This window comes from Bos javanicus, chromosome 5, assembly GCF_032452875.1.
Source record: "Bos javanicus breed banteng chromosome 5, ARS-OSU_banteng_1.0, whole genome shotgun sequence".
Lineage (NCBI taxonomy): Eukaryota > Metazoa > Chordata > Mammalia > Artiodactyla > Bovidae > Bos > Bos javanicus.
The window spans coordinates 59,008,424-59,027,836 of record NC_083872.1 but is presented as its reverse complement, the minus strand read 5'-3'; the positions used below and the strand labels follow the sequence as shown (position 1 = coordinate 59,027,836).

Below are 19,413 nucleotides of genomic sequence, written 5' to 3'. Positions count from 1 at the left end.
GTTTGTAGGCTTTTTGATGATGATCATTCTGACCAGTGTCAAGTGATACCTCATTGCAGTTTTGATTTGCATTTTTCTAATAATGAGCGATGTTGAGCATCTTTTCATGTGTTTGTTATCTATCTATATGTCTTCTTTGGAGAAACATCTCTTTAGGTATTTTTCCCACTTTTTGATTGGGTTGTTTGCATTGAGTTGTATAAGGTGCTTGTATATTTTGGAAATTAATCCTTTGTCAGTTGTTTCATTTGCTATTATTTTCTCCCATTCTGAGGGTTGTCTTTTCACCTTGCTTATACTTTCCTATAAGAAAATGATGCAAAGAGCTGACTCATTTGAAAAGACCCTGATGTTGGGAAAGATTGAAGGCAGGAGGAGAAGGAGACAACAGAGGATGAGCTGGTTAGATGGCATCACCGGCTCAATTGACATGAGTTTGGGTAAACTCGGGGAGTTGGTGATGGACAGGGAGGCCTGGCATGCTGCGGTTCATGGGGTCACAAAGAGTCAGACACAACTGAGTGACTGAACTGAACTGAACTGATAGTTTCCTTTGCTGTACAAAAGCTTTTAAGTTTAATCAGTAAACAAATTGTTTACATTTGTTTTTATTTCTGTTACTCTAGGAGGTGGGTCATAGAGGATATTGCTCTAATTTATTTCACTGAGTGTTCTGCCTATGTTTCCCTCTAAGAGTTTAATAGCTTCTGGTCTTACATTTAGATCTTTAATCCTTTTTTAATTTATCTTTGTATGTTGTGTTAGGAAGTGTTCTAATTTCATGCTTTTACATGTAGCTGTCCAGTCTTCCTAGCACCATTTATTGAAGAGGCTCTCCTTGCCCCATTGTATATTCTTGCCTCCTTTGTCAAAAATAAGGTACCCATAGGTGCATGGGTTTATTTCTGGGCTTTCTATCTGTTCCCTTGGTCTATATTTCTGTTTTTGTGCCAGTACCATACTGTCTTGATGGCTGCAGCTTTGTAGTGTAATCTGAAGTCAGGAATGTTGATTCTTTCAGCTCCATTCTTCATTCTCCAGATTGCTTTGGCTATTCTGGGTCTTTTGTGCTTCCCTATGAATTGTGAAATTTTTGCTCTAGTTATGTGAGAAATGCCATTGGTAATTTGTTAGGGATCATATTGAATCCATAGATTACATTTGGTAGTATAGTCAATTTCACAATATTGATTCTTCCTACCCAGGAACATGGAATATCTCTCCATCTCTTTATGTCCTTTGATTTATTTCATTAGTGTCTTGTAATTTTCTGTGTACAGTTCTTTTGTCTCCTTAGGTAAGTTTATTCCTAGATATTTAATTCTTTTTGTTGCAATGGTGAATGGGATTGATTCCTTAATTTCTCTTTCTGAATTTGCATTCTCAGTATATAGAAATGCAAGTGATTTCTGTGTACTGATTTTGTATCCTGCAACTTTGCTGAATTCACTGATTAGCTCTAGTAATTTTTTGATACTATCTTTAGGGTTTTCTATGTACAGTATCATGTCATCTGCAAACAGTGAGAATTTTACTTCTTTTCTGATCTGGATTCCTTTTATTTCTTTTTCTTCTCTGATTGCTGTGTCTAGGACTTTCCGAACTATGTTGAATAATAATGGTGAAAGTGGACACCCTTGTCTTGTTCCTGATCCTTTATTAATGATGACAATGAAACCAAACCAGACAAAATGCAGCAACCGCAGAGGAATGTAGATTATCTTTGGCCTCTGAAATGCTGGGATGCAAAACTCTTCTTACTTATAAACAAGTCCAGCTCCAAAAGATCAATGGCTGGACTCACCAGACAAATGGGGAACAAGTGGACTGGGTTTGAGGAGTTTTCAAAGAGCAGGTGTAAAGCGTTACAAGGCCTGTTTCTCCCTGGCAGGGCAAAGATGAAGTCACAGGAAGGAACACATTGGAAACAGGAATATGACACAGCTCTTGTTCTTCAATTCTCCTCCCAGAGGCACCAGAAAGGAGAAACAGCACCAAGGCCTGCTCCTGTGACTTCAGGAGGCCAATGGTTCAGACACACAGGACTAAGGATAATTCCAGCAAAGCTGGGAACCAGCAGAGGAAGTCTGTGAGCTTCAGGGAGACTCACTATGGGTTTAAGCTATTATCCAACCATCACGTAATAGGGTGTCTGTCTTTTCCAAGGCCATAAAAATGTTGATGGACAGAATCCCATCTGTTTCATATTTTCTTTCCTTTTTAAAATTATTTTTATTGAGATAGAATTGACATATAACATTGAATTAGTTTCAGATTAGATATTTGTATAAATCACAAAATAATCACCAAAATAGGTCTAGTTAACACCCCACCACCACAAATAGTTACAATCATTTTTTGTGATGAGAACTTTTAAGATCTACTCTCTTAGCAACTTTCAAATACATTACACAGAATTATTATCTATAGTCACCATGCTTTACATGATGTTAGATTATTTTAACTAATTGCTGATTTATTTTACCATAAATATGGAAACTTATGTTTGGATGAATTCCCTGGGCATAGGGAAAAAGAAACACAATTTTATATCATGCTGAATTTACTGAAATGAGTGCACTTATCAAAAATTCTGGATTTTCCATGCCACCTGGGGTAGATGGGAGAAGTACCACTGGATTCTCAGGTGGTTAATACATTTCAACTTCAAATTAACTTATTACAAAAGAAGTTGAAATAACATAAGTTCATTTATAAAAAGTAGAGTTTTAAACATATAGATTAAAGAGACAGATTGATTGGAATTTATTCAGCATATTCAAAGCTATTGATTGGGAAGGAGAGGGTGACATGATATGAGAGCATGACATGGGGAACTCAAAGATAGTGCTCTGTGACAATCTAGCAGGGTGGGATGGGGATGGACGTGGGTGGGAGGTTCAAGAAGGAGGGGATATATATATACCTAATGCTGATTCATGTTGATGTATGGCAAAAGACATCACAATATTATAAATTAACTATTCTCTAATTTAAAAAAAAAGAAAGTAAAGCTATTCATTAACAGAACAAACTTTTTCTCTAAGATGTCCAGAGTTGAAACAAGTATGTCTTTCCAGTGTCTTTTTAACAGAGGAAAAAGGGACATGGGGTTGACAATTAAAGTGGGAGATCTGCTATTGAAACATGTTAAACATTTCTCCTACAGTTGCCCTTTAAGTCTTGGATTCAAGAAACCTTTACACACATTTCCAGCTGAGGTTAAACAAAGTAATACTCTCCTTTGTTTTTTCAGCTCTTATGTCTTAAACACATTCCTTTTTCATGGCCTATCTCATGCCATAATTTTTAAATTTTTGTATTTTTATTTGTGATTTTACTGCTTAAAATGGTCCTCAAAGCCCAGTCTTAAGGTATTGTTTCTTAAGAGCATGTACATTCATATAATCCATTATTGAAAACACTGGTAAAAAGCAGATTCTATGAAAAACTTTGAAAGCACATGAATCGCTATGCTCAGTGGAGATATGTTATTGTTTAACATTGTCCTAAGAAGTATTTGTTTTCAGTACTTGACTGGTTTGCATAGTGCTCTTCAAGAAATTCATGTCCATCTGGAGTCTGAAGCTTTGACCTTATTTGGAAATAGACTCTTTGCATATGTAAGCAAGCTAAGGTGAGGACTTATACATTAATTTTCCATGTAGCTTTATTTAGTGACAGGTTGTCCATGATGTGTAATTTTAAATGACACTGTGGTTTACAGATAAACATCAGACAAAAGCTATTGTGACATTATAATTAAACATGAGTATGTTTATGTCATGTTAATGAAGTTCTTTTTAATCGTCTCTTTCTTCAGTATATTCTGTGTATTACTTAATCATATATAATGAATAACTTCATTTGTCTCCCAAAGAAACAGTAAAAATAATTTAAAATTCTTTGTTCAGGAATTTCTATTAAGGTCATTAAATAATCCCAGGTTTCATTTAATTTAAGCTATACATTATATGGAACTCCTGGATTAAAAAGCAACATAATACACATCTCAAAAACTTAATGTGAATGGAATATTATAGACAACTTTTCAGATCAAAGCAGTGAGCAAGAAAATGCTGGGAAAGAATATTGCTTTTATTGGACAAGAGAAAGGGAATCTGAGATTTCAAAAACAATGTAGAATTCTCACAATTTTTTGTAAGAAGTGAAAATTATGTAAAAAGCTATCTTTGTCATCTCTATCTTCTCAGAAAAGATGTCAAAAATAATTATTGAATGAATCAATGGTAATGGGTCTAATCATGATCAAATATTTTATGTCAACATTCAATGAAAATATATAAAAACTTAAAAATAAGCCTGACATCTCTTATAGTGTAGAATAATTGATACCTTATAGTGTAGAATAATGGATGTCTTAAACATCATCATGTTTTCTTTATGATTCGAGAAAAAACAACTTTTTCATGGGGCTTCCCTGGTGGCTCATTCGGTAAAGAAACCACCTGGAATACAGGAAATCTGGATTTTATCCCTGGGTCAGGAAGATCCACTAGAGAAGAGAATGGCAACCCACTTCAGTATTCTTGCCTGGAGAATTCCAGGGACAAGGAGCCTGTTGAAATACAGTCCATGGGGTTGCAGAGAGTCAGACACAATTGAGCAGCTAACACTCTCACTTGTTCACAGCCTAGTCTGTTGGCACTTAAGACCTGCTTATCTCTACTGCTTGGTTATTGTTTCTACTCCTTATGAAGTTTTGGATTATTGTGAAAATGTATATCTTTCTATATATTTTCCTGCTCCAATTTCAGGCCACTCTCACCTAAATATTTTATTTGAAATTATTTACTAGTTTGGACCACTGTTTAGTGGTTGGTGTCTTGAGACCAATCTCCATTGTGCGTTTTGTTTTTTCATCAATTAATCCCCCTGAGTCCATTGTAATAGCGCAGATAAAAGTATGGCTATCTTGAATAATATTACTTCTGCATAAAAAATTGTATCATCTTGCTCACCAAGCTTGAAAAGACATTACATCAGCTTTCATTTCAATTATATCAAGTACTAAGATAATACTTCAAGTGACAATAGGTAGGAAATAATCCTGGGAACTGAGATCTTTGGAGACTGGAGACATTTGCTTTACTATTTAGAAGTGTGTTGATACATACCCTTTGTGTAAACATTGTAGAGGGGGGTCTTACAGTTATTCTTCATTATTGATATTTTGGTTATTTAGTTACAAATATATGATGACAAAGGGGAAACAGATTGCAAAAGCTTTTGAAAAATCCCAAAGTACTTAGTTGAAGCAAATTAAAGAAGCTATTAGAAGTGATACTGTATGCTATGCTATGCTATGCTAAGTCTCTTCAGTCGTGTCCGACTCTGTGTGACCCCATAGACAGCAGCCCACCAGGCTCCCCCGTCCCTGGGATTCTCCAGGCAAGAACACTGGAGTGGGTTGTCATTTCCTTCTCCAATGCATGAAAGTGAAAAGTGAAAGTGAAGTCACTCAGTCATGTCCAACTCTTAGCGACCCCATAGACACTGATGTATAGAACAGTATTTTGGACTTTGTGGAAGAGGGAGAGGGTGGGATGATTTTGGAGAATGGCATTGAAACATGTATAATATCATATATGAAACGAGTCGCCAGTCCAGGTTCGATGCATGATACTGGATGCTTGGGGCTGGTGCACTGGGACAACCCAGAGGGATGGTACGGGCAGGGAGGAGGGAGGAGGGTTCAGGATGGGGAACACGTGTATACCTGTGGTGGATTCATGTTGATATATGGCAAAACCAATACAATATTATAAAGTTAAAAAATAAAATAAAAAAAAAGTGATACTAACCAGTCATATTTACCATAAATGTAAGTACTTCTTTGATAGCTTTTTACAAAAATATAAATTGGCCTTAATAGTATATAATTATGTTATACAAATAATCTCAATTATGTACTAGGTATAAATAAAATTAAATGACACATTTATATGCAATATATAAAGAAAATTTTGAAGCTACTATTTAATAATTTTATGCAACATTTTTATTCATTATAGCGTAAGTATTTTGTGATTAACAGGACTTTCATCATTTTTGTGTTCTTGTCTACATATCTTTCCATAATCATTTTTAATATCATAAATATCAAGACACCATGTAATCATTTTTGTACATTATTCAAAATAACACACTTGATGTGTTTTAACAATTATAGAAATTCTTTTAATACTAGCTTTGCACATTTTATATATAGAGAAAGTTAGCATTCATCATATAAAGGCAAAAGACAAAAAAATAGCTTATTTTATGACCAGAAAGAGAAGACTGAAAGTGGGAATATATCCCTCCCAGAAATTTTATAAGTAAAGAATCTAAGTAAGTTTATTAACATATTGAATTAATTGGCTGATACTGAGAAAATAGTATTTTTCGAAAGCTCTGAAACCTCTGAAGACTATAGAAAACACATGAGGCATTGCAGACTTAGGCAGTCTTTCTAGATATAAACTATTAAAAAGAATTATTTAGATGACAGCATATCTAAAGTTTTAGTGGAAAATAATACTAAATAAGGATTAAATAATTAAACAAACTCTGTATAATATCGAGTTACTATACAAGCAAAAAAAAAAAAAGAGGAAAGAAGTAGAAAAAGAAAGAGAATCTTTGCCTCTCCAAAACTTACCTTGAATGTTTACTATTCCTTTTCATTACCCCTTAGGAAAAAAATAGGCGAGATTGTGGAGAAGTGCCAAACGACTTTGGAAATAAGTAAGGATGCTAGTAGTTTACAAAAATTAAAATTAAGACTTAAGTAAAAGTACTACTTTTATGTATTCTATATATATATATATATTGGAGAAGGCAATGGCACCCCACTCCAGTACTCTTGCCTGGAAAATCCCAAGGACAGAGGAGCCTGGTAAGCTGCAGTCCATGGGGTCACTAAGAGTCAGACATGACTCAGAGACTTCACTTTCACTTTTAACTTTCAGTGCATTGATATATATGTGGCTCTAGTGCTATACTATTATCAGGGACATGTTACTCTACCAGTTGGACAACTAAGTTACTAAGGTATCTCCACAGATTGTAAAAGTTTCAAATGGATAAGGAAAAAGAAATGTTTATACAAAATAGAAAGATTTAAAATTTGTATGAAGCAGAAAGCAATAAAAGTATATCTTCAATAATATTGGGATACACTGGAGGTAAGCTCTCAGTTTTATTTGAAGTTTTAAAATCAGAGATTTGAGCCTCCTTTTCTCTTTTTTTTCAGGAATATATTGAAGCATTCAGAAGAAAGTTTTTTTTTTTGTTTTTACTGATATGTGTGAGAAAACAATGAAGGAAATACGGGATAGTGAATTAATGCATGACATAATAAATTGCAAATTTTAAAAGTCTTTTTTTACTATATACTACTAAAAAATTTTCCTCTAAAAGTACAAGGAAGCAATATTGTGTGTGTGTATGTGCGCACGCGCGTGTGTGTGTATTCCTCTGCTGGTGCCATAATTTTTTTTTTTTAATTTCTTCATCTGTTTTACAGCTAAAACAAAGAATATTATTATAATGAAGGAAAATAATGAGAAATTACACAGAAGTTACCGAGTTTATCCTTCTTGGATTGACAAGTGATCCAAAGTGGCAGGTTGTACTGTTCCTATTTCTTCTTGTTACCTACATGCTAAGCGTGACTGGGAACCTGGTCATCATCACCCTCACCCTTTCAGATCCCCATCTGCAGACTCCAATGTATTTCTTCCTTCGAAACTTCTCATTCCTAGAAATATCATTCACTTCTGTCTGCATTCCCAGATTCCTTGTCGCGATCATGACCGAGGACAGAACCATTTCTTATAACGGCTGTGTGGCTCAGCTGTTTTTCTTCATCTTCTTGGGGGTGACAGAATTTTACCTCCTGGCTGCCATGTCCTATGACCGCTATGTGGCCATCTGCAAACCTCTGCATTACACCACCATCATGAGCAGTAAAGTCTGTATACTTCTTGTCTTTAGCTCCTGGCTTGCAGGATTCCTGATCATCTTTCCACCAATAATCCTGCTGCTGCGATTGGATTTCTGTGGCTCCAATATAGTTGATCATTTCATCTGTGATGCTTCTCCCATTCTGCAGCTTTCCTGCACGAGCACTCACTTTCTAGAACTCATGGCATTATTTTTAGCTGTGGTAACACTCATGGTCACTTTAACATTAGTTATTCTATCCTACACATATATTATCCAGACAATTCTGAGAATTCCTTCCACGAATCAAAGAAAAAAAGCCTTTTCCACGTGTTCCTCCCACATGATAGTTGTCTCTCTGTCTTATGGCAGCTGCATCTTCATGTACATTAAGCCTTCAGCAAGGGAAAGAGTGACTCTAAGCAAAGGAGTGGCTGTGCTCAATACCTCAGTGGCTCCTCTTTTGAATCCATTTATATACACCCTAAGAAATCAGCAAGTGCAGCAAGCCTTCAAAAACATGGTCCAGAGAATAGCCTTTTCTTCAAATAAGTGAATGCGATCCTATAAAAACAGTACCTCTAAAAAGAAAGCCAAATGAAAAACTCTCTGCTCTCTCTACATAAATTCTTTCAGCACCTCATTTCATTCTTTCAGTTAAGACAGATGTATATGTCATCAATGCCCATTTTTCTTATTAGCCTAAAAACAAGGTCCTAACTCTTTTAAGTTACATGAAAAAGATCAGTTTTCCCCTCTGTAACAAAATTTTAGATGTCAGTAATCTCCATTGTTTCTCGTATCAAAAAAAGGTAGATTTGGTAGCCTTACAAAAATGGAGATTGTTTTAAGAAGATTCCTAGAAACCACATATAGGAATAAAATCTATTTTATATGAAATAAAAAATATGTATTTCAATTAAAATGTCATGTCACCAAGAAAAAATGTTATAATATTTAGAAGCATTATTAAAATATCTCCTTGAATTTATTAATAAAAACACGTTATATTAATATAGTATTACCACAAAATAAATAGAAATTTAATATAAAGTATGCTGTCAGTTGGAGAAGGCAATGGCACCTCACTCCAGTACTCTTGCCTGGAAAATACCATGGGTGGAGGAGCCTGGTAGGCTGCAGTCCATGCGGTTGCTAGGAGTTGGACACGACTGAGTGACTTCACTTTTAATTTTCACTTTCATACATTGGAGAAGGAAATGGCAACCCACTCCAGTATCCTTGCCTTGAGAATCCCAGGGATGGGAGAGCCTGATGGGCTGCTGTCTATGGAGTCGCACAGAGTTGGACACAACTCAAGCAATTTAGCAGCAGCAGCAGCAGCATGCTGTCAGTATCATTAAATTTGCTATTTGAAATGAGGCTGTATTTATTTTTTATTACTTTCCCCAGAAAATAATGGCAATTTCTTTGCAGTAGAAGGAATAAACTTTATCTCATTTTTTCCTTTGATAATATCTCCTGAAAATTAGATCCTTTAACTGAAGATTAGCTTATTTTTGCCAACCATATTTGAAATGGAAAACTATGGTCTCTGAAGGCAAATTAAGCTATCCTGATAAAATTCATATTTATATTCAGACTCTTTCAATTCATACAAGAATATTTTCTCCTATAGACATGAAGAACGTGATAAACTCAGAATCTAGAATGGTGTGAGACACTGAAACTTTGGAGGGTATCTTGGAAATGCCAATATATTAATTTTTTTTTGCCTTAGTTTTGTTTTACTAGCAAATCTAGAATATAGGCTTTCTCTTCCCATTGTCTTTTTCACAGAAGTCTCTATCTCACTCATTCATAGCCAAGAAAATGATCCTGGGAGTTAATATTTGATAACTGTAAAAAGGTGTCAAAGCCTGTTTCCTATGGTTAATGAGCCCCTCAACTCCAATGTATCACTAAGAAAATTGGTTGCCTTGGGATAGTAGTTATGTCTAACTAGATACAGGATAAGAGGATTTGACTTTGGTTTCTTGATTTCCAGCTTGGCCTGATAAAAGTACTACTCTTGGTTAAGGTAAAGAAGCTCCAATACTTTGGCCACTTGTTTTGAACAGGTGACTCATTGGAAAAGACCCGAATGCTGGGAAAGATTGAAGGCAGAAGGAGGAACGGGCAACAGAGGATGAGATCGTTGGATGGCATCACCAATTCAATAGACATGAACTTAGGCAAACTCTGGGAGATGGTGAGGGACAGAGAAGCCTGGCATGCTGCAGTGCATGGGGGTCACAGAGTCGGACATGAATTGGTAACTGAACAACACCAAAGAGCTCTACATATTTCCTAAGTCCATGATAAAAATATCTTTTCTACTTGGTCATAGAGAAACTGATTATCCTTAAGCTCTCTCCTATTCTTAAATTATACTCTTATGGAATGGATTACTTTTTTTCAAACAGAATTAATATAGTATTACCACAAAATGAAAACTAAATGATAATTTTATTTGATTATGAATTATTGGGGCAATGTGTAAAGAAATAATACAAGTTTGCCTTTAGAAAACTAAGACAAGTAAACAGAAATGCAAAAGTGAAAATTACGAGTGTGCAAAACAACATGGAAATATTAACTAGATGAATCTAAATTGTGTTAAGATATATATGATCGATAGCTAAAACTGTAGACAGATGAGAGAGAAGGCAAGATCAGAAAATAAGATGGTAAGGAGTGGTGATCATGTCAGTTGACAAAAACTTGCCTAAATAATAAAATTTTGCCATTTGCAACAAGATGGACCTGGAAAGTATTGTATTAAGCAAAATAAGACAGAGACAGTTACTGTATGTTAACGGTGAAAATCTAAAAAAATATGTGAAATCAAAAAAATTTTAAAAATGAATGAAACAAACCAGAGAAAACAGATTCACAGGCGTAAAAAGTAAATTAGTGGTTAATAAGTTAGTGAGGAAATGAATGTTCAGAGCGGCAAAATAGGGAAAGCAGTTAAAGAGGTTTAAATTACTTGTATAATCTGTATAAGTATAAAATAAATATGCTACAGGAATACATAACATGAGGAATGTAGCCAATCGTTTGTAATTACTATAAATGGAATATAACACTAAAAAATTGTGAATCAGCATGTTGCACACATGAAATTTACATAATATTTCAAATCAATGTCTCCATTTTAAAAATGCATTTTTAAATGTTAAAAAGATAATTATCTCTGTATGAATAAACATTTTAAATAAAAAGAAGTTAAAAAAACTAAGTTAAATCTCTGCTAAAAATGAAATCATTAATATAGTTCAATTTATGAAAGAGGGATAAAAATGGATGAAAAGACAAAGGAGGAAATGCCTAACAGCACAGGAAGATTATTAATTTTTACTGTCAATAATGATGTAGGCGAATAATCAAATGTCAATTACCATTTGAAATAACATTCAGAGATATTTGACAAGCAGTCTGTTTTACCCCTTTAAGTGGCCTAAAATACTAATAGACAAATCTCCTAATGGGAAAAAAAAAAGGAAAAGTTATGTGTATTACTGAACTCCTAGTAAAATTAAATAAGATATTAGGGGAGAAAACACAGATTAATACAACCAAAGGTGAAAAAGAAGTGATTGCTACTGACCTCATGCGTATTAAATGTTAAAAAGCTTTATAATGATGCAAAGGAACTGACCAAAACCATCATCAAGGAATAGAAATGCAAAAAGGCAAAGCAGTTGTCTGAGGAGGCCTTATAAATAGCTGAGAAAAGAAGAGAAGTGAAAGGCAGAGGAAAAAGAGAAAGATATACCCAGCTGAATGCAGAGTTCTGGAGAATGGTAAGGAGAAATAAGAAAACATTCATAAGTGAACAATGCAAAGAAATAAAGGGAAATAATAGAATGGGAATACTAGAGATTGCTTCAAGAAAATTAGAGATACCAAGAAATGCTTCATGCAAAACTGGGCACAGTACAGGACAGAAATGGCAAGGATATTTTAAAAAAGCAAAAGAGATCAAGCAAGAATACACAGAAGAAACATACAAAATAGTTCTTAATTACCTGGACAGCCATGATGGTGTGGCTAGACACCTAGAGGTAGACATTCTGGAGTGCAAAGTCAAGTGGGCTTTAGGAAGCATTATCATAAACAAAGCTAATGAAAGTGATGGAATTCCAGGTGAACTATTTCAAATCCTAAAAGATGCTGCTGCTAAAGAGCTGCACTAAATATGGCAGCAAATTTGGAGCTCAGCAGTGACCATAGGACAGGAAATGACCGGTTTTCATGCCAATCCTAAAGAAAGGCAATGTCAAAGAATATTCAAACTACCATACAACTGCACTCATTTCACATGCTAGCAAGATTATGCTCAACATTCTTCAAGCTGGACTTCAGCAGTATGAGAAATAAGAACTTCCAGATGTACAACTGGATTTTGAAAAGACAAAGGAACCAGAAATCAAATTACCAGCATCCACTGGATCGTAGAAAAGACAAGAGAATTCCAGAAAATTATCTACTTCTGCTTCACTGACAACAATAAAGCCTTTGACTGCATGGATCACAAGAAACTGTGTAAAATTTCTAAAGAAAAAAGAATACCAGGCAAACTTACCTGTCTCCTAAGAAGACTGTATGCAGGACAAGAAGCAATAGTTAGAACCATACATGGAACAACAGACTGGTTCCAAATTGGGAAAGGAGTCCATCAAGATTGTGTATTGTCAGCCTGCTTATTTAACTTCTATGCAGAGTACATCATGTGAAATACTGGGCTACATGACTCACAAGCTGGAATCAAGATTACTAGGAGAAATATCACCATCCTCAGATAGGCAGATGACACCACTTTAATGGGACAGAGAGAAGAGGAACTAAAGAGCCTCTTGATGAAAGTGAAAGAGGAGAGCGAAAAAGCTGGCTTAAAACTCAACATTCAAAAATTATGTTCACTGAGGTTCCATTTCACGCCAGTCAGAAAGGCTGCCATCCAAAAGTCACAAGCAATAAATGCTGGAGAGGATGTGGAGAAAAGGGAACCCTCTTACACTGTTGGTGGGAATGCAAACTAGTACAGCCACTATGGAGAACAGTGTGGAGATTCCTTGAAAAACTGGAAATAGAACTGCCATACGAACCAGCAATCCCACTGCTGGGCATACACACCGAGGAAGCAAGAATTGAAAGAGACACGTGTACCCCAATGTTCATTGCAGCACTGTTTATAATAGCCAGGACATGGAAGCAACCTAGATGTCCATCAGCAGGTGAATGGATAAGAAAGCGGTGGTACATATACACAATGGAGTATTACTCAGCCATTAAAAAATACATTTGAGTCAGTTCTAATGAGGTGGATGAAACTGGAGCCTATTTATACAGAGTGAAGTAAGCCAGAAAGAAAAACACCAATACAGTATACTAACACATATATATGGAATTTAGAAAGATGGTAACAATAACCCTGTATGTGAGATAGCAAAAGAGACACAGATGTATAGAACAGTCTTTTGGACTCTGTGGAAGAGGAAGGGGGGGATGATTTGGGAGAATGGCATTAAAACATGTATAATATAAGAAACGGATCTCCAGTCCAGGTTCAATGCAGGATACAGGAAGCTTGGGGCTGGTGCACAGGGATGACACAGAGGGATGGTATGGGGAGGGAGGTGGGGGGGTGGTTCAGGATGCGGAACACGTGTACACCATGGTGGATGCATGTTGATGTATGGTAAAACCAATACAATATTGTAAAGTAAAAAAAAAAAAAAATCATAATAATAATAAAATTTTAAGTAAATTAAGTTCATGGCATTTCGTCCCATCCCTTCATGGCAAATAGATAGGGAAACAGTGACAGACTTTATTTTCTTGGGCTCCAAAATCACTGCAGATGCTGACTGCAGCCATGAAATTAAAAGGCACTTGCTCTTTGGAAGGAAAGCTATGACAACCTAGATAGCATATCAAAAAGCAGACATTACTTTGACAACAAAGGTCCATATAATCAAAGCTATGGTTTTTCCAGTAGTCATGTATGGATGTGAGAAGCGAATAATAAAAAAAAAGGCTGAGCACCAAAGAATTGATGGCTTTGAACTGTGGCATTGGAGAAGACTCTTGAGAGTACCTTGGACAGCAAGAAGATTGAATCAGTCAATCCTAAATACATCAACCCTGAATATTCATTGGAAGGGCTGATGCTGAAGTTGAAGCTTCAATATTTTGAAAACCTGTTGTGAAGAGCTGACTCACTGGAAAAGAGTCTGATGCTGGCAAAGATTGAGGGCAGGAGGAGAAGGGGTCAAGAGAATGAGATTGTTGGATGGCATCACTGACTTGATGGACATCAAGTTGAGCAAACTCTGGGTGATGATGAAGGACAGGGAAGCCTGGCATGCTGCAGCCCATGGGGGCCCCAAAGAGTCACAAACAAGTGAGTGACTAAACAACAACAGCCTTATTTCTGGTCCAACCCTCAAATCCATACATGACTGTAGGAAAAATCATAGTTTTAACAATAGAGACCTTTGCCTGCAAAGTATGTCTTTGATTTTTAATACGCTGTTTAGTGTGTCATAGCTTTTCTTCCAAGGAGTAAGTGTCTTTCAAATTCATGACAGCAGTAACCATCTGCAGTGACTTTGCTGCCCAAGAAAATAATATCTGACAATGCTTCCTTTTTTTAACCCTTCTATATTTATCATGAAGATTTTGGGACCAAATGCCATGATCTTATTTTATTCAATGTTGAGTGTGTGTGTGTGTGTGTGTTTTCTTTCAATTAATTTATTTTTTATTGAAGGATAATTGCTTTACAGAATTTTGCTGTTCTCTGTCAAACCTCAACATGAATCACCCATAGGTATACATATGACCCCTCCCTTTTGAACCTCCCTCCCATCTTCCTTCCCATCCCACCCCTCTAGGCTGATACAGAGCCCCTGTTTGAGTTTCCTGAGCCACACAGCAAATTCAGTTGGCTATCTATTTTACATATGGTAATGTACGTTTCCATGTTACTCTTTCCATATATCTCACCCTCTCCTCCTCCTTCCCCATGTCCATAAATCTATTCTGTCTGTTTCTCCCTTGTTGCCCTGTAAGCAAATTCTGCAGTACTATTTTTCTAGATTCCATATATATGTGTTAGAATACAATATTTATCTTTCTCTTTCTGACTTACTTCACTCTGTATAATAGGTTCTAGGTTCATCCACCTCATTAGAACCGACTCAAATGTGTTTATGGCTGAGTAATATTCCACTGTGTAAATATACCACCACTTCTTTATCCATTCATATGTCGATGGACATCTAGGTTGCTTCCATGTTCTAGCTATTGTAAATAGTGCTGCAATGACCAATGGGATACAAATGTCTCTTTCAATTTTGGTTTTCTCAGGTTATATGCCTAGGAGTGGGATTGCTGGATCATATGGTGGTTTTATTCCTAGTTTTTTAAGGAATCGCCATACCCTCTTCCATAGTGGCTGTATCAAGTTTTAAGCTAGCTTTTTCACTCTCCTATTTCACCCTCAACAGGAGGCTCTTTAGTTCACTTCCTGCCACTAGAGTGATATCGTCTGAATATCTGAGGTTGTTGATATTTCTCCAAGAAATCTTGATTCCAGGTTGTGATTCATCCAGCCCAACATTTCACATGATGTACTCTTCATGCAAGTTGAAAAAACAGGATGACAATACAACCTTGTTATACTATTTTTCAATTTTGAACCAGTCACTTATTCCATGACCAATACTAACGGTTGTTTCTTGACCACATATAGATTTCTCAGGAGATAAGTAAGGTAGTCTGGTATTCCCATCTCTTTAAGAATTTTACCCAGTATGTTGCAATCCACAGAGTCAAAGGCTTTAGTATAGTCAATAAAGCAGAAGTACATATATTTCTGGAATTCCCTTGCTGTTTCTAACATCCAACAGATATTGGCAATTTAATCTGCTTTCTCTCTCTTTTCTAAATTCAGCTTGCACATATGAAAGTTTTCATTTCTCATACTGCTGAAGTCTAGCTTGAAGGATTTTGAGAATAACTTTGCTAGTATGTGTAATGAGTGAAATTATATGGCAGCTTGACGTTCTTTGGCATTGCTCTTCTTTGGAATGGGAATGAAAACTGACCTTTTCCAATCCTATGGCCACTACTGAGTTTTCCAAATTTTCTGATATATTGACTGTAGCCCTTTAACAGTGCCATCATTTTAAAATTTGTAATAGCTCAACTGGAATTCCATCACTTCCACTAGTTTACTTCATAGTAAGAATTCCTAAGGCCCACTTGACTTCACACTCCAGGATGTCTGGCTCTAGGTAAGTGACTACACCTTCATGGTTATTTTAAGACATCGTTAAGGCATTTTTTTGTATATTTCTTCTGTGTATTCTTGTCACCTCTTCTTAATATCTCCTGCTTTGGTTAGGTCCTTACCATTTCTATCCTTTATCATGTCCATCTTTGCTAGAAATATTCCCTTGATCTCTCCAATTTTCTTGAAGAGATCTCTAGTCGTCCCCATTCTTTTATTTTCCTCTACTTCTCTTCATTGTTCATTTAAGGAGGTCTTCTTTTCTTTCTTTGCTTTTCTCTGGAACTCTGCATTCAGTTGGGTATATCTTTTCTTTTCTCCCTTGCTTTTTATTTTTCTTCTTTTCTCAGCTATTTGTAAAGCCTCTTCATACAACCACTCTCCTTCTGCATTTCCTTTGAGATGGTTTTGGTCACTGACTGCTATACTACGTTAGGAACCTTTGTCCAAGTTCTTCAGGCACTCTGTCTATCAGATCTAAGTCCTTGAATCTAAGGGATTGAATGAAAAGATGTTAGGCATCACTGTCCTTAAATAATTGCAAATTATATCAATAATGAGCTATATTTATGCACATATTTTGACTCGTCGGTAAAACATTAACAACACCAATTGCTAGAGATAACACAGGTAACAGAAAATCTGATATTTTCATTCCCTGTGAATGGTAACACAAAATGATATTGTCACTTTAGGAGACATTTCTCAGAGTCTTAAAAAACTATACCTATGTCTGACTCACGTATGGCAAAAACCAACACAATATTGTAAAGCAATTATTTCCAATTAAAAATTAAAAAAAAAATTTAAAAAGATATGCAGAGTTTCTAAGTTACCTGGTGGCCCAGTGGTTAAGATTCTGGGCTTTCACTGCCATGGACCAGGTTCAGTCCCCAGGGGGAAACTAATATCCCAAAAGCCAAGTGTCAAAAAAAAATAGAAGAATCTAAGTATGGTCTTCCACATAATCCTGCAATTGCAGTTGCAGATACTTACCCAGTTGATTTGAAAACTCAAATCTACACAAAAACTGAATTCAAATAGTTCCTAGAAGCTTTATTTATAATCACCAAAAACTAGAAGTATTCAAGATGCTCCTACATAGGGAAATGGATGAAAAAAAAAAGTAGTTCTTCTATATATTCAATGAAAGAAAGTAATGGCTATCAAACTGTGAAAAGACATGAATGAACCATAAATCAGCATTTCTAATTGAATGAAACCAGTTTGAAAAGGCAACATATTGTATGATTTCAGTTATATGATATTCTAGAAAAAACAAAACAATATATGATGTAAAAAGGTCAATGGCTGTCAGGGATTGTTGAGAAACAGAGAGGATTACATAGGTGACATGAATGGGGGCTTTAAGGCAAAGAAACTATTTTGCTTAATTTGTAATGATGAATTCATGGTCCTATGCATTCTTCAAAATCCATAGAAAATTACATTCCAAAGAGTAAACCTTGGGCTTCCCTGGTGGTCTGGTGTTTAACAATCCAAGTGACAATGTAGAGAACACCTATTTGATGCTGGTCTAAAAGGATCCACATGCCATGAAGCAACTAAGCCCATGCATCACAACTACTGAGCCCACATCCTAGAGCCTGTCCTTCACAAAAGAGGCCACTACAATGAGGAGCCTGTGCACACAACTAAGAGAGTAATTCTCTCTCATCACAACTAGAGAAAGCCCTCCTGCAGAAATGAAGACACAGTGTAAACAAAAAGGTTGTTTTTAGAAAGCGAGTGGGGAGGGTGGTAAACCTTAATTTACACAAATGTTTTTAAAAAAATCACTTAAGAGGTTGGGGGATCACAGACTGGAATGCAGAATATGTCTCCCAAAACAACTGTATCTTATATGTCTGCAATAATCACACTGAAGGGAGTAGGGTTGAAAATTGCTGACCTAAGTAGCTTTAAAATGATTCAAATTTGTAAGACTAAAAACAAAGAAAAGGTACATAAGTTCTACAATCTAGCTAATAAAGGGTTTCCTTTTGACCGTCATTGTATAGGTCAATAATTTTGATAATGTTATATAAGTAGACAGGTATTGAAGATTTAAGTAAATGGATAGTGGGTGCCAGGAATCTTACTTTTGCAGTGGGAGCTTACAGAGAAGAAGACCTGAAGTTATTATAATGTATCTGATAATGAAGATAACAGTATAGATTCGTTTTTAGTTTAGTATAAATCCAGAAGGTAGCATAAAGATTATACGTACATATTGATACACAGGTACGCAGTCTCATACGTTTTTCCTGGTTCTATCCTGTTAGAGGACCTGGAATCAGTGGCACATGACAGCAGTGAACACACCCAGGGCTGAGATCCTGGTTTCTATGGCAACTCACTCCAGTATTCTTCCCTGGAAAATTCCATGGACAGAGGAACCTGGTGGGCTACATTCAGGGGGTCACAGAGAGTCAGACAGGACTGAGGGACTAAAACTTTAATCCTAAAGAATCCAGGCATCATTGAAGAAATAACTGAGGTCTGTGGCAAGGAATATACAAGATGATTCTGAAGCATCTTATAATTCCAAAAAATAAAGGGCCTTTTGTGGTTTTTTTTAAAGCACTATGATAGCAGTTGGTCAAAAGAAGCAGCAACCCATTAAAAGGGCTCCCAGTGGATGAAGCTGGGGGAAAATCTAGCAACAAGATAAATTAGCAATGGTTATAATTCAAAGTATAAAATAAATATCCATGAACTCACACTGATCTAAAAAAAAAATTGAAAAAATTAATACATGAGACCAATGCATTAATTACCTATGTAAAGGAATGTTGAATAACTTTATAACAAAACATTTGAATAGCACATTGAGTCTCCTGGTAGCCCTTTCCTCTTGCTATTTTCTACTTATTCACGTTTATATTAATTGAAATATACTACCTCAACAGACATTTATATCAAGCAAAAATAACACTGACAATACAAAGTCCAAAAGTTCAAAGATTTCTAATTCCTAGCTGTTTCTTTTACAGGGGTCCTCTGACATTTAATGTTTTTTAAAAATTATTTCCCAAGGACACCTAATTAAAAGTATTCAACTAAATTTAGGTTGAACTAATAAGCATCATTGGAGAAGGCAGTGGCACCCCACTCCAGTACTCTTGCCTGGAAAATCCCATGGACAGAGGAGCCTG

General features: G+C 35.8%; 1 protein-coding gene and 2 long non-coding RNA genes across 3 annotated transcripts in view; 2 read left to right on the top strand and 1 right to left on the bottom strand.

The window, feature by feature from the left end:
• Nucleotides 1-2,191, top strand: part of LOC133247748 (uncharacterized) — a 62,755-nt gene extending 60,564 nt beyond the window's left edge. Inside the window, exons 2-3 of the long non-coding RNA XR_009736477.1 lie at nucleotides 275-440; nucleotides 1,892-2,191. This is a non-coding gene — a long non-coding RNA (uncharacterized LOC133247748). The remainder of the gene's footprint in view (nucleotides 1-274; nucleotides 441-1,891) is intronic.
• Nucleotides 1-18,579, bottom strand: part of LOC133247749 (uncharacterized) — a 45,740-nt gene extending 27,161 nt beyond the window's left edge. The window contains exon 1 of the long non-coding RNA XR_009736478.1: nucleotides 18,486-18,579. This is a non-coding gene — a long non-coding RNA (uncharacterized LOC133247749). The remainder of the gene's footprint in view (nucleotides 1-18,485) is intronic.
• LOC133248878 (olfactory receptor 6C75) lies at nucleotides 7,482-8,516 on the top strand. The gene has a single exon (XM_061419163.1). It carries the CDS (start codon nucleotides 7,568-7,570, stop codon nucleotides 8,504-8,506), a length of 939 nt encoding a protein of 312 aa, XP_061275147.1. The 5' UTR covers nucleotides 7,482-7,567; the 3' UTR covers nucleotides 8,507-8,516.
• Nucleotides 18,580-19,413: the final 834 nt, after the last annotated feature.

What these genes read in the sequence shown, in the direction of transcription:
- LOC133248878 (XM_061419163.1), top strand. Translation starts at nt 7,568, where the DNA reads ATGAGAAATTACACAGAAGTTACCGAGTTTATCCTTCTTGGATTGACA.